Source organism: Mirounga leonina, unplaced genomic scaffold (genome assembly GCF_011800145.1).
Source record: "Mirounga leonina isolate KUSES-001 unplaced genomic scaffold, KU_Mleo_1.0 Mir_169, whole genome shotgun sequence".
Classification (NCBI taxonomy): Eukaryota; Metazoa; Chordata; class Mammalia; order Carnivora; family Phocidae; genus Mirounga; species Mirounga leonina.
Window position 1 is genome coordinate 13,589,783 of NW_023270431.1, and position 13,480 is coordinate 13,603,262.

Sequence of the window (13,480 nt, forward strand, 5' to 3'; positions counted from 1 at the left end):
TCCTCTTGCTCTACTCTCAACCTGTGTTTTTCCAGGTCCAATAGAGTAGTCATCCTGGGATGTCTCTTCACTGCTTTTCTGGAAATAAGTATTTACAATCTAAAAATAACATAAAACCACCTTATAAACTAAGAAACAAGTTTGAAAAAAGCTCTAGACTTACTAATAAAAGACAAGGAAGCAATGACTTCAAATTATCAAAGAAAATTATTTTCAATCTTCTTGGCCAAAATTTTAATTGTGAGGCAATGATGAAGTTATTTTTAGTCACACAACATATCAAGAAATAAATCTTCTATACATTCTTTCTTGGGAATCTTTTGGATCATCATGCTTAAGCCAAGTAATGGATTATGCAAAGCATAGGTGGGGACTACAAGAAAGGAAGAATCTAGCCAGACAAGCAGCAAAGCAAAGAGACATTTCAGGATGACCACTGTTTTGGACCTAAAAAAAAAAAAAGTAAATTCAGGGGCGCCTGGGTGGCTCAGTTGCTTAAGCAACTGCCTTCGGCTCAGGTCATGATCCCAGGGTCCTGGGATTGAGCCCCGCATCGAGCCCTGCATCGAGCCCCTCATTGGGCTCCCTGCTCCATGGGAAGCCTGCTTCTCCCCCTCTCCCACTCCACCTGCTTGTGTTCCCTCTCTCGCTGTCTCTCTCTCTCTCTCTGTCAATTAAATAAATAAATAAAATCTTAAAAAAAAAAAGCAGATTCAAATTTGAGCAGGGGGAAACAAGGCTGAGAAGAAAGTTCTCTGGGAAAATAAATAGGATTAATAGTTTATTTGACATATTTTTGCATTATAAAGGTATCTGCTCTAAATAAGTATATGAGTATTTGCCATATCTCTTGGTGCATTTGGGAAAAAAGGGAACATAAGCAAAAGGAAAAATGATATAAAATGAAAAATTTTTAAAGAATAAAAAAATTGTTTGAGAAAGGAAATAATCACAGTACACTATTCGGTTCAGTGGTGAATAGTCATTTACATGGGCATAAAAATGGAAACTTTTTTTTGTTAATTTTAACTACATAAAAATCCTATGCTGAGAGAAAGTGTGGAATGATGATAGTGGAAAACAAGAAAATGTTCATTTTTAAGCATCATGCCAAAAATTGATAAATCAAAATTGTAGCATAAGCATATTATATTGAAAGTAGAAGAAGAAACAGGTAAACAAGTTCAAGGCAGGTGATGGGAGAAGTGAAGAATACGCAAGGGTGAGAGGGTGAAGCAGGGATTACTGATTATAAATCATTTACATTATTGGAGTTTTAAATCTATATGTATGCGTTATTTTGAAGAAAATAACAAATTAAAAAAAAAGAATACAGAAGCAAAGAAAATACCAAAATATGCTGATCATAATTTAAAAACATATTTGTAAATGTTATGTCTTTCCCAGATGTGATATGATGACTGGTACTCTACCTACAGCTCTAAGAAAACAATTAAGTTGATCGGATATATATATTATTAGCTTCATTGTGGACACAAGTTAACAAACACAAAAGTCAACGTGATGGGCACATTTACATACACCTAATGAGTTTAAGGTTAATTGCAAAGGCAGAGAATTTTATTGTAAAACCTATAGAAATGTAGAATCTAGTCATGTTTATGTATAACTCCATGCGGATACTGGTTGCAGCATTCTGGCAATATTCGCAATTTTTTTTTTAATTTACTATTTTAACCATTTTTTATTTTTTATTTTATTTATTTATTTATTTATTTATTTATTTATTTATTTATTTATTTATTTAAAGATTTTATTTATTTATTTGACAGAGACAGAGATAGCGAGAGCAGGAACACAAGCAGCGGGAGTGGGAGAGGGAGAAGCAGGCTTCCCCCCCGAGGAGGGAGCCCGATGTAGGACTCGATCCCAGGACCCTGGGATCATGACCTGAGCCGAAGGCAGACGCTTAACGACTGAGCCACCCAGGCGCCCTTAACCATTTTTTAAAGTTTATTTATTTATAATCTCCACCCAACATGGGGCTTGTACTCACGACCCTGAGAACAAGAGTCACATGCTCTACCAAGTGAGCCAGCCAGGTGCCCCAGTATTTGCAATTTGAATTACAAAAATCTGCTCCATCTTATGGGGATACCTAAAAATGTGGATTAATAACTACATGGATTGTAGACCTGAATTTCCTACTTAAGACTCTTGTGATGTAAGCAAGTTGATAATATTTTGTATTAGCCAACGGTGCAGCATTCAGAATCTACAAGAGGAAGAGATGAAGAAGCATTAGAGAAGAAAGACGGAAATCTGATAAGACAGAAAGATTAAGAACAGATGGCCATTGGTATATGGGAAGATTGCACCTTGATTGTCCTATGTCACCGTGATACTGCATAGTAAAGGAATTACTGTTGTGCCACTAAGCAAGGGGGTGCTAGGCAATCCCCCGCTAGAAAGAGTTTTCAAAAGACTGTGGATTCCAGAATAGTTACCTCCATGGAGAGGAATAGAGTTAAATGACAATTACCAGACATGGAGTTTCAATCCTGATTTAGTGCTGGTTTTCTGAAATAGAAAATTAAAGCGTCTCACAGACATTTTAAGTTATAAAGAACTACCTGATGATATATTATGACATTCCTCTTATTCCCATTAACTGACAGATTTTGGAACACACTGATGGGGTTTGAGCAGTGATTAAATTTATTATAGGCATTATTGAAACACAGCGGAGTAATGTATACAACTTCTGTGAACAACAGAAAGTTTAGGCTATTTATAGAAGAAGAATACAGGGGTTTAAAGTTGTAGCTTTGAAATTAACTCCCCAGTACGTACTTAGTAATGAATAACTTGGGAAAAAGAAAGATGGCTTAACTTTGTAAATGTGCAACTAAATGTTATGAAAGTAAATTTTAAAGAATTAAACAAAAAAGATGTTTTAAAATATTTATTCAATATTCTCCTTAATAGTGTAAATGAATCATGTGATATTGCTATTCTCTACAGTTGGATGTAACTACTGTGTTTGCAGGTTTCAATAAAAGTCTACTTCATATTTCTACACACATATATGTGGGTGACAAAGATAACTTTGCTTGTTGTAAATAAGTCAATACACAGGGATGTACAAAAAGCAAGTATTCTCTCTCACTGCATTCAGTATCACCACGTCAGTAATCTCGGCATATGGTGCATGCCGATCAACTCATACATAGTGCACTTCTACAGCAGTGGTTTTTTTTTTCTCAGAAGTGAGAAAACACACTTTATAATTTTTAGTTAATATTGTGGATATCTCTTCTGATCCATACTTTTAGGTCACTTGAATAGCTCTGTAATATGGATGTGTCATGATTTTTGGACCATTCCCCTATTGCTGGACATTCGTAGTATTTGCAGTTGTTTACTATTATAATGTTAAAATTAACTTCCTTTTCATATACCTTTACATATGGATTATTTTGTTCCATAGGATATATTCATAAAAGTAGAATTTGCTTGATTAAAAAGGATACCTAAAATTATTATTATTGAATAGGTACTATATGAGCAACATAAGAAAAAATTCAGAGAGGAAAAATGAATATAAAAACAATGTCCTCCATTACACATTGATTCATTTGATGCTTAAAAAGAAAAGTTTGGAGAATCTGTCATCTAATATATATACCAGCCCAGGCAGGGCATTGGATTAACTAATTCCACTGATTATCGATATCCAATATTCAACGGACCTCTTAATTTACCATGCACATTGCATTACAATGTGTGGCAGGTTTGTATTTTACTGGTCTTTAAATTGGTCAATTCCATTGCTTAATAGATTTTAATCTGAAAATATGTATTTTGTGGATTACAAAAATTGCCAGATTTTCAAAGGATATGCAGACCATTTAGTACACAAATTTTCAGTTTTTACTGCTCTTCTTGTACAAAATAAGACTTTGAGAATCAAAACAAAACCAGTGATGACAGTTTGGCTAACTAGTCTTATGACAAATGCTTAAAGGAGCTGCTTAGAAAAGACAACAATATGTCCCCTCCGCCCCATCACAGTGTTATGACAATGAATTATGATACTGTATTATCACTAGAATGTATGCTGCTTGAAGGCATAAATTTATTTTCTCTGATGTGTCCCCAGTAGCTAGGGTAGTATTAGGTATAGGATAGGGACTCAATAAATACTAGTTGATTGCGTATTATTCAAATTTAACCAAGAACTTGAGGACATAGGCTTTTAAATGATCTGATTCCAACATTTAAACGAGAGAGGGGGCGCCTGGGTGGCTCAGTTGGTTAAGCGACTGCCTTCGGCTCAGGTCATGGTCCTGGAGTCCCGGGATCGAGTCCCGCATCGGGCTCCCTGCTCGGCGGGGAGTCTGCTTCTCCCTCTGACCCTCCTCCCTCTCATGCTCTCTGTCTCTCATTCTCTCTGTCTCAAATAAATAAATAAAATCTTAAAAAAAAAAATAAAAAAAATAAAAAAATAAACGAGAGAGGTAAGAGACATTGACTGTATGCATATAGTATGCATATAAAACAATTGAAATCAAGTAACATACTGAGAGGTAGTCAGATGGAAATCATGCCCTACATTATCAAATGCATCAGATCACAAGTAGTCCTATTCTACCACCTAGTTTTAGCTTTCACAGGGCTAGGTTAGTTACTCTGATCCCAGGAGCATCTTTGCGTGATGACATACTTTATTACAGGTACATAATACAACTCGACTTATACATAGACAGAAAAAAATATAGGAACTGTCATGAGACCCAGAGGCACATATATTCAATTGGTTTACATTTGATAAAAGTTTTGATAAGATTCTTTAGGAAAAGTGAAGACAGATCTTTCATGGTTTGTTGATATTAAACTGGAAGCAGAAGTATTGACTGATTTTTTAAGGTCCCTTCTACCATTTTGATCCCAGGAAATATACTTTATAAATTATTTTTTGTCAGACAGAAGTGAATAAGAGAAACATATGCCCTCAAAACTATGTGAAACTACTAAAAGGCAAGACAATTTTCAACTTTTTTGCATTTTTTTTTTACCCCCAGTGGTAAGAATATAGCAAATCTTTGAAAAACCCAATAAAACATATGAAGTGCAAATTAGGCCCTTGTCTTTCATAAATATTTCTAGAAGTAGAAAATTAAAATGTTTCCAATTAAAAGTGCTTGTTAGGTTATTTTAACTATTACCTATGTAATTTTTAAGGAAAAGAGCTATTTGTAGCCATGATGTGTATCTGATTTGACAAAAAATATATGCTTTTTACATTGGCCATAAGGGCTAATAATCCTATAGAGATATAAGTAGGAGAAAAATAAAACTCTAATTAGTAAAATTCTGTTGCTATTTTGGAACTACAAAATATGTTACTTAAAAAAATAAAATACAGGGTGCTTGGCTGGCTCAGTTGGTAGAGCATGTGACTCTTGATCTTGGGATCATGAGTTTGAGCCTCACGTTGGGTGCAGAGATTACTTAAAATAAATAAATAATTAAAAAATATATAGATGTTACTGACTCACAAAATGCTTTCAAAACTTCTGAAACAATTTCTTTTTGAAATTTATTTCTAAAAGTCACAGAGACAAAACTTTAAACGTGACACATTTTTACTAAGGATACATGCGTGAGCAAAAAAAAAGTAAGCACGGGAATACAAAAATAAACATAGTAAAATTTTAATGAATACAGTATTGTGGATACAAGTAGAATACCACTAGGTAAGAATTGTATTTACCTTAGAAGTCTAGGGTAGTATGGATTGAGATAAATGGTTTAGGACAGCCACTTCACTATTCACAAGTTAATCAGTGCTGACCAGAAACTAAAGCAATTTATATTTTAGGTTAAGATTTTCAGTGAAATTATAGGATGAATCTTCTATTTAATGAATATGTTTTAAGGTGATCTGGCAGCTGGGGCAAGTCAAACCACAGAGAGCCCTGACAAAGACTAAGCACCAAATGACAAAATGTTTGTGGCTTTCGTTTTGGGCCACTTTAAATTTTATTTTGTTTAAATGTGTTTTCCATTAACATTCACATACAAATTCTTTCAGGCAAAAGTTTTAACATGGAACTTTCTGCTTGGAGATCTTGCCAACTGTTACTTACAATAGTTTTTAAGCAATGAATACTTCAGAACAATCCCAAGCGGATACTTAATTGGTTACAATTGTAAGATGCAGAGCTTTTTCTTCAAAGTTTTCTGGTCCCCCAAAATTCAGTAGGGCCAAATGCATTAACTGGAAGTAGCATTTGTTTAAAAAAAAAAAAACGATGATAATGAGTAAAATAACTATTTAGGCTCTCATACACAATCTTTCTAAATTTTCACCCTGTAAGAAATGATTACAATGTCCTTCAGGTTTGCTATATGCCCCACAGAATAAAACAAAACAAAACAAAACAAGGAATTTAACATTTCAACAAGCTAGTAACTATTTACTGTAAGCATATAGTGAAGTTCTGGAAGACATACCACCATACTTCAAGAAAACACTATTAACAGGTAAGCATGTGTTGAAGAAGGCAGTTTATAAATGAAACATTACAAATCTTATGTTTATGCATACAACTTATAAAATAGAAAAAATTGCTATTTTTCCAATAGTATAGCATCACACTAACACTATATAGTTAAGATCGAAAGCTTCTGTACACACGTCCACTACACCTCCACAGCAGCATACGCCTTAGACATTTTCATTTGTTATCCAACATATGCTAACCATGGTTTCACGGATTTGTACCAGTTTGAGCAGGCTAAAACAATCATTCTGCCTTATCAATTGACTATGAGACAAAGTTAACCAGTTTCAGGGAACAAAAAGTTTCATAATCAGTAAACAAACATATTAAACCTCCACACAGGATGGAAAATGCTTCTAAGGACATGATATAATCCTAACAGGAGGATGGATTATGCCCCTAGATAAAGTGTATGTGGGAATAGTTAGGAGCCTGGAGAAATACATTAAGACATATGGGACCTAAATGATCATCAAATCAGTAATAAGTACTAGAAACACAAATGTGAATTATTGACTTTTCTTGTGCAACATCATCCAGTTTACTGCTTAGGACTACTCAAAGCTGTTCTGCCACTACATGTTTGCTGTTAGTGCAAATTAATATTGAAATAGGGAGCAGTCTGAATCACATGGAATTTTGAAAAATTAGAATGATTGTATATCTAACCTTATTTTTGTATTCTGAAAATGCTATAAAACTCAATTATTTTCCTAGCTTCTTAGATCTTCTACCATCTTAGGTAATTCAAATTAAACATGGTTGCCTGCAGATTCTTTACTAGGGGAAGTAAAAGCAAAGTACATTTTGGTTTTGCTGCTGTTCTCATGTATGTGCTTTAGCAATGACAGCACTACTCCAGGCATTTATTGTACTAGTTTACATAACTAAACATGAGAAAAACTCATAGTTCAAATTTTAACAAGAAATTTTTTTTTTTTGGTGGCAGGCTTATTTTAAAATGAAAACAAAACAAAAACCCACTTAAAATCTAAAAATCAGATGGGCATTTTAACAACCTGAACTAGGAACTTAAGTCTATGAAAGAAACTTAGACATGGGAAGCTGTTTCTGAAAAATAGAACCTTTTCTTATTCACTTTGGCTTTTTTTTTTTTTTTTTAATGAAGATTTGTGGTAAAATGACCTCAAAGAAAATTCCAAGTCACATAGGGCATTCATGTCAGTGCTTTGTAATAGAAATATATTTTATAAGTATTTTAAACTTGAATGTTTTCAAGGAATTTAAGATTCTTTTTTAAAGCTCTAGTCCAAGTCTTCAGCTGTTCAGTTTTTAAAAAATATAATTTGGGTCTCCAATGGAGAGGACATAACTGGGCTAAGCTACTTCGATGACATTACAGGATAGTGAGGTTCACATAGAGATCATTTCCTGAACATGGTTGACCTTTAACAGAACTGATTATTTCCTCACCCAAACAGTTATGCAGGATACTGCCACATCTCCACTACAAAAATCTTGCCAGTCTTTCTAGACAATTGTTTACCATCCATGTTTAAAAACCTTGTACCACCAGAGGCAAAGCACCTAAAAGTGAAAATAAGTAAACTTGTTTCTAGTCTATTTACCTAAAGTCTTACAAATCATATGGAAAAATTAATGTATATAATTTCCTTATTATCTGATCTGTCAGCCAAAAACTAATTACTAGTTTTCTGTAAAAACAGGAAACTCAATCATAAAACGTGTTTAAATTAAAATGCCAATCTTGAAATCTTTTAACATCAAGACATTAAAAAAAAAAAAAAAAGCTTGCAAATTCAAGGGGATGCTGGAAATGAAAGTTATGGTTCAAAAATTTGTTTATAGTAAGAGACTAAAATCATGTCACTGCAAAATTCCCCATGGCTTTTGGCACTGACACTGAAAGATTTTAGTCTTTTGGTCACTTGAAGCTGCTACTAAATACATTAAGCCTTTTTAAAAAGGGTGAAAAAAGTGAGGAACTGAATGATAGATAAGGTAACTACATCATATACACGCATAGTTTGAAATAAAGACAGTCATTTCTTTGAGGGATCTGAAGATATAAGAACAATTTCCCACCATCCCTTCCTTTTTGAAGAGGATCCTCTAATCAGAAATAATTCCTTTAAGTTACTGTGAGTGGTGTTGCCTGGCAGCAGCTTCAATTTCCTAGGCTAGTGTTCAATCCAAGTAATTAAGTAATCTCACAAGGAATAATCATATATGGCAACAGGGTAAAAAAGCAGGGCAGTTCTTCCATGCACAAACATTTCAGGAGAAAAACCATCAATTTTAAAGATAACCATCAGGTTTCAGGTATCCTAGCATACTCTAAACCCTAAGTTTTGCTTTACACCATTGGTGACTAAAATTAACAAGTTTTGCAGTGAGGTTTTTTTTTTTGTTTGTTTGTTTGTTTTGCCTGCAACTATATACACATTGCAAAACTATTCTGCATCACATGATTTTAAATGAAATAAATATAAAAATGAACCACACAATCAACACATAACTTTAATACTCCACATTTATCTTGATCACAATGGTGGTAACCTCCTTGTCAACAATCTTGTGAGTTGAGGAGTTGATTCTCATTTTCATATCCATCAGGAAGATAAGCTCTCCTCAGCTGGTCTGACTTAGGTATGGAGCCTCCATTCTTCACATGGCGAGACAGGAAAGCACGGACTGCTGGATGATCAGCCTTCTCAAGTGGGATGTTGGCTTCCAGGCACATTTTCACAAAGTCCTGGATAACACTGACTTTCTCTGTTTGCGCAGTACTGTTGCACTGAAGGGATGCAGTTAGGGGCCTCTGCTTCTTTCTCACATTCTGCTCTTCAAATTCTGCCTTCCTCTTGGTATGAGTCTTCGACTTAAGGTGGTCACTAATGGCAGACTTGCGAACATGATTCAGAACCACATTGCAAGAAGTGCAGAAGAGTTTTCCTCCATCTTCGTGCAGCTCACCTCCAAACTCAGTGACTCGATCCAGGGGAGTCACATACAAAGCAGTCTTAGAACGGTTTCGGGCAGGTGGTGCTGTCACTACAAATCTTTCCATTCTGACTCTGAATAAGGTTCTTTCAAGACAAGAGGAACAAAAATAACTGTTACAACAACAGCTCATTCGGGAAGTAATTAACAATAAAAAGCAGGTATAAACATTTCAAGACTTAAAGACTTCAAAAAACTTAATTTAAATTAACAGACTGTGTGTCCATTAAGTCTTACCTGAAACGTGTAAGGAAAGGCAAAACCAGAGCAAGTTACTAGTAACAACTGGGTCCATTCCTTGAATTTGATGAAATTCAAATAAATTAGAACTATGAAAAAAGAACTCCAACTAACCCAGATGTCACTATCTTTTAGGAAAACCTAATCTGATGTCAATATTTAGGGTATTAATTATGTTACTCTCATTCAATTTAGATGTGTACTGAAGTTTAAAAGAGCTTCTTTTACCTTCACAGTTCTGGGACAACTGATTTTAGGAACACAATTGTAGGCAATTGTGTACAAAGTTTGTTCAAACAGGTGGGCCACTAAACTGGCCTAATTCTATATGAATATTTGTTCTGAGAAGAAAAAAAGCAAAAACTGAAAAAGAACAGACCAACTGCAATTAACAGCAGCAACAATGACATTAAATGTTAAAGCCAAGATACAGAGCTCAAAGTTGGTCATTTTTTAATGCATATATTCCTCCACTGAGTTTTCTAGAGCGTGATAATCAAGATATGCAAAGTGCTTTTTTAATGCATACATTCCTCCACTGAGTTTTCTAGAGCGTGATAATCAAGATATGCAAAGTGCTTTTTCTAACACTTTCCCCCTCTTTTTTCCATTAAAGACTAATACGTTTGTTAATTATTTATTTCACTTATTAACTAGTAAGTTAGAACAAATCTAAGAAGTTAACACAGTGCCTAGTAAATATAAGTGCTCAATCACAATTTGTTGATGGAATAAGTAAATGATTATCTTTACTATTTTTCCAAGTATTTAACTCAGAAGCAGCTTAATAATTTCTCAATTTACCCTAGTAACAAATTTTTATGATCTTTGCCAAAATCATGACATTACATTATGGACACTAAAAACTGGAGATACTGAACAAATGTTGTCAGTGACAACCATTTGTTCTCTGGAGCCATGCCTTTGGGCCAAGCTCTGACATTAGCTTATATATAAGAAATTAAAATGAATTTGATACAATTCAAGATGGAATTCTGTTCTCTATAAATACGTTAGAGAAAAATTCCTAAGTACATTCTCAACAACAATGCTTTAGAAGTGTAATCAGCAATAATGGAGTATTCTCTTAACCCATACTAGAGAATTCATAATTGGGTTATAGAAAATCTTTCTCAAAAGAACTCTAAATTGCCAATGTGTTAGACACCTGTGGACATAAACTGAGAAACAGACTTAACGTTTCACAGAAATTGTGCAAAGTATGATAAAGTTTAGATTTTAATACATTTGATTCTATTTTCTTTCCATTAACAAACTGTTCAATGCTTGACTCTCATGTGCCAAATACTGTATTAGGCTATAGGTTTTCAATGGCAGACAAGACAGACAGGATTCCTGCCCCAAAACAGTTAGCAATGAATTCCATTACACATGTTGGTACTTTAAGTCAATGGTACGTATTTTTTACTCCTATAGAAAATCAGTCAAAACTGTGATTTTGTTCTAAGCTAGTTATGAAAAACATTAAATATCTGTGCCCAGGAATACCTAAATCTTTCGCTGTGAAAGTCTTCTGTCTTTAAATATTTGGATTTCAAGCTTTAAAACAATAAACATGTTCATTATTCCCTGAAGCGTAAAATGCTCAATCGTTTGTGCTAATGTGAAAGGCCTAAACATTCCAATGTCTTGTAACTTTCCAAAAAAAAAAAAAAAAAATCTGTTTGTGTTACTGTAGAGGCAAATATCCACCCAGTAGAGGATGCTCGACTTTACAGAGACCCGAATAACAAAAGTGTTTTCAACAGAAGGTAAAGATATTTTAAACGAGGAAGTTAAAAAGTTAAGAGCAGGAATTAGCCAACAAAAGCGAAGCAGCAATTTATCTACTAGATCTTACTGAAATAAAACTCAGAAGTTTTCAAGTTTAAGTGTTTACCCGATCACTTTCCAGTTTTTTTCGTCTTGATACTTAGTAGTGAAGGGTCTCCAGCGCAAAACCAAAGACGCTTGAAATCCTGGCACTTTCGTTTGTTCAAACCCGGAGATGCCTTCAAATCAGTTTTTCAACAAGTGGTGATGGGGAAATAGTTTCTGGGCTTGCACCCTATTTTCCCTGCGGTGCCGGGAAGTCATGCCTTTACTGTAAAACATGAAAAAAAAAAAATGGAAAGAAAAAATGGGGGAGGGGGAGGGAACGAAGGGAAGATAAAAAGACTAACAAGAACGACACAGCCACCACGGAGGTGTCTTTAAAACCGCTCCCTTTAGGTTAACTCCACACTGCAAATCCGGATCCCAACGTTTACCTCCACACTCCTCAACCCAGTCCTTTCTCAGTTGTCCGCCCCGCTTGGCACCTCCTCGCGCGCCCCAGGCCCCAGGGTTCGGGAGGGGGAGGGAAAGGCGGGGCGCGGGACGTTCCCGGCGTCTGGACTCCCTCCTCCCGCGTCAAGCTCAGCACGCTGGCGCCCCACAACCCCTGCCCCGCTAGCTGGGCAGGGCCGAGACCCAGCTGCCGGCCGTGGGCCCGGGAACTCGGCAGCAGAGTTGGCGGCAGTCTCAGGGGAGGAGGCGGCAGGCGCCTGGCGGAGGCGTCTGCTGTCAGGCTTCCCGTCTCCTCCCTCTTCCTCCCGCCGACAACGGCGCCCCGGCCCCGCCCCCGGCTCCCGCTTCAGGACGGAAGGCCCCGGGCCCAAAGCCCGCACCAACGGCCGGGCCCACCCTCGGCCTCCCTAGCTCCTCGGTACCGTAGGATCGGGGCCGCCGTTAGGGGAAGTGGACGAGACCCAGTCGGAAGGGAAAGGAGGAGGAAGAAAAAAAGAAGCAAGGGGATGAGGGAGGAGGAAGACCCGTCGCCGCCGCCGCCGTCGTCGCCGTTGCCCGATCGAGCCCCGCGGCGGCCGCCGTGTCCCCCGCCGCGCCCCGTCCTCTTGCGCCGCCTACGGCAAAGCTCGTAGGCGGTCCCCAGCAACCGCCGAGCAGCATTGACCAACAGACCGCGAGTCTATCAAACAGACGGCTGATTTGGCCAATTGGACTGGAAGGGTGGGCATGTGTCTGATTGGCGGCTAGGCTTCTCCAATGAAAACTGGGGGCGTGGGTGGGCGGAGCCGGAAGTAGAGCCAGCCGAGAGGCCCCTGTCCGGCTGGGGCGGAGGGAAGGGGGAGGGAACTAGAGGAGGAGGAGGTTAGCCGAGGCAGCTACAGCGGCGGCGGCGTAGGGGCTGGTACGCGCTGGGCGGCGAGAGCCTCATGGCGGAGGAGGAGAGCGATCAAGAGGCCGAACGCCTCGGAGAAGAGCTCGTGGCCATTGTGGAGTCCCCGCCAGGCCCTGTTGGGTTTAGAGCTGCGGGCGACGGCAGAGGTGGCGCTGGCGGCGGCAGCTGCGGTGTCGGCGGCTTTGGGATCAGCAGTCGGGATTACTGCCGACGCTTCTGTCAGGTGAGGCGTCCGTCGGCCTCCCGGACTTGTCACCCGGGTCTTGGGCCTCCCTGCGTCTCCTGGCCTTCTCGTTCTCGAATCAGGGCTGTGTCCGGTGTTCGCTCCCCCAGCCCAACAAGGAGAGAGAGTGAAGCTCCCTTCTCCACCTATCCCGCTTGGGGTGGGGGGCAGGGAGCGGGACTGGGATGACCCGCGGGTTTAGGGTTGCTGAGAAAGTGAGAGTTTGTCAGGGGTGGAGGGGCTGCAGGGAAGGAGGGTCAGCTGGCAGGAAGGCTGTGTACTGACATGCCTCCTCTCCTCCAAACAGACCCCTTTCTGCCC

General features: G+C 38.1%; 2 protein-coding genes across 5 annotated transcripts in view; one reads left to right on the top strand and one right to left on the bottom strand.

Annotated features, from left to right (window-relative positions):
• Nucleotides 1-5,969: 5,969 nt before the first annotated feature.
• Nucleotides 5,970-12,647, bottom strand: CGGBP1 (CGG triplet repeat binding protein 1). Of its 2 annotated transcripts, none has more exons than XM_035015170.1 (3): nt 12,467-12,647; nt 11,656-11,859; nt 5,970-9,601 (listed from the first exon to the last, which is right to left on the bottom strand). In XM_035015170.1, exon 3 carries the CDS (start codon nt 9,580-9,582, stop codon nt 9,079-9,081), a length of 504 nt encoding a protein of 167 aa, XP_034871061.1. In that variant the 5' UTR covers nt 9,583-9,601; nt 11,656-11,859; nt 12,467-12,647; the 3' UTR covers nt 5,970-9,078. The 2 variants fall into 2 exon arrangements, with proteins under 2 accessions (XP_034871061.1, XP_034871062.1); XM_035015171.1 differs by lacking the exon at nt 12,467-12,647 and adding an exon at nt 12,026-12,459.
• Nucleotides 12,648-12,857: 210 nt separating this feature from the next.
• ZNF654 (zinc finger protein 654) overlaps nt 12,858-13,480 on the top strand; it is an 84,918-nt gene continuing 84,295 nt past the window's right edge. Inside the window, exon 1 of one of the 3 annotated variants that reach the window (XM_035015164.1) lies at nt 12,858-13,159. In XM_035015164.1, the coding sequence (XP_034871055.1) occupies nt 12,971-13,159 (189 nt within the window). In that variant the 5' untranslated portion in view covers nt 12,858-12,970. The remainder of the gene's footprint in view (nt 13,160-13,480) is intronic. The other 2 variants (XM_035015165.1, XM_035015166.1) reach the window with 2 other exon arrangements.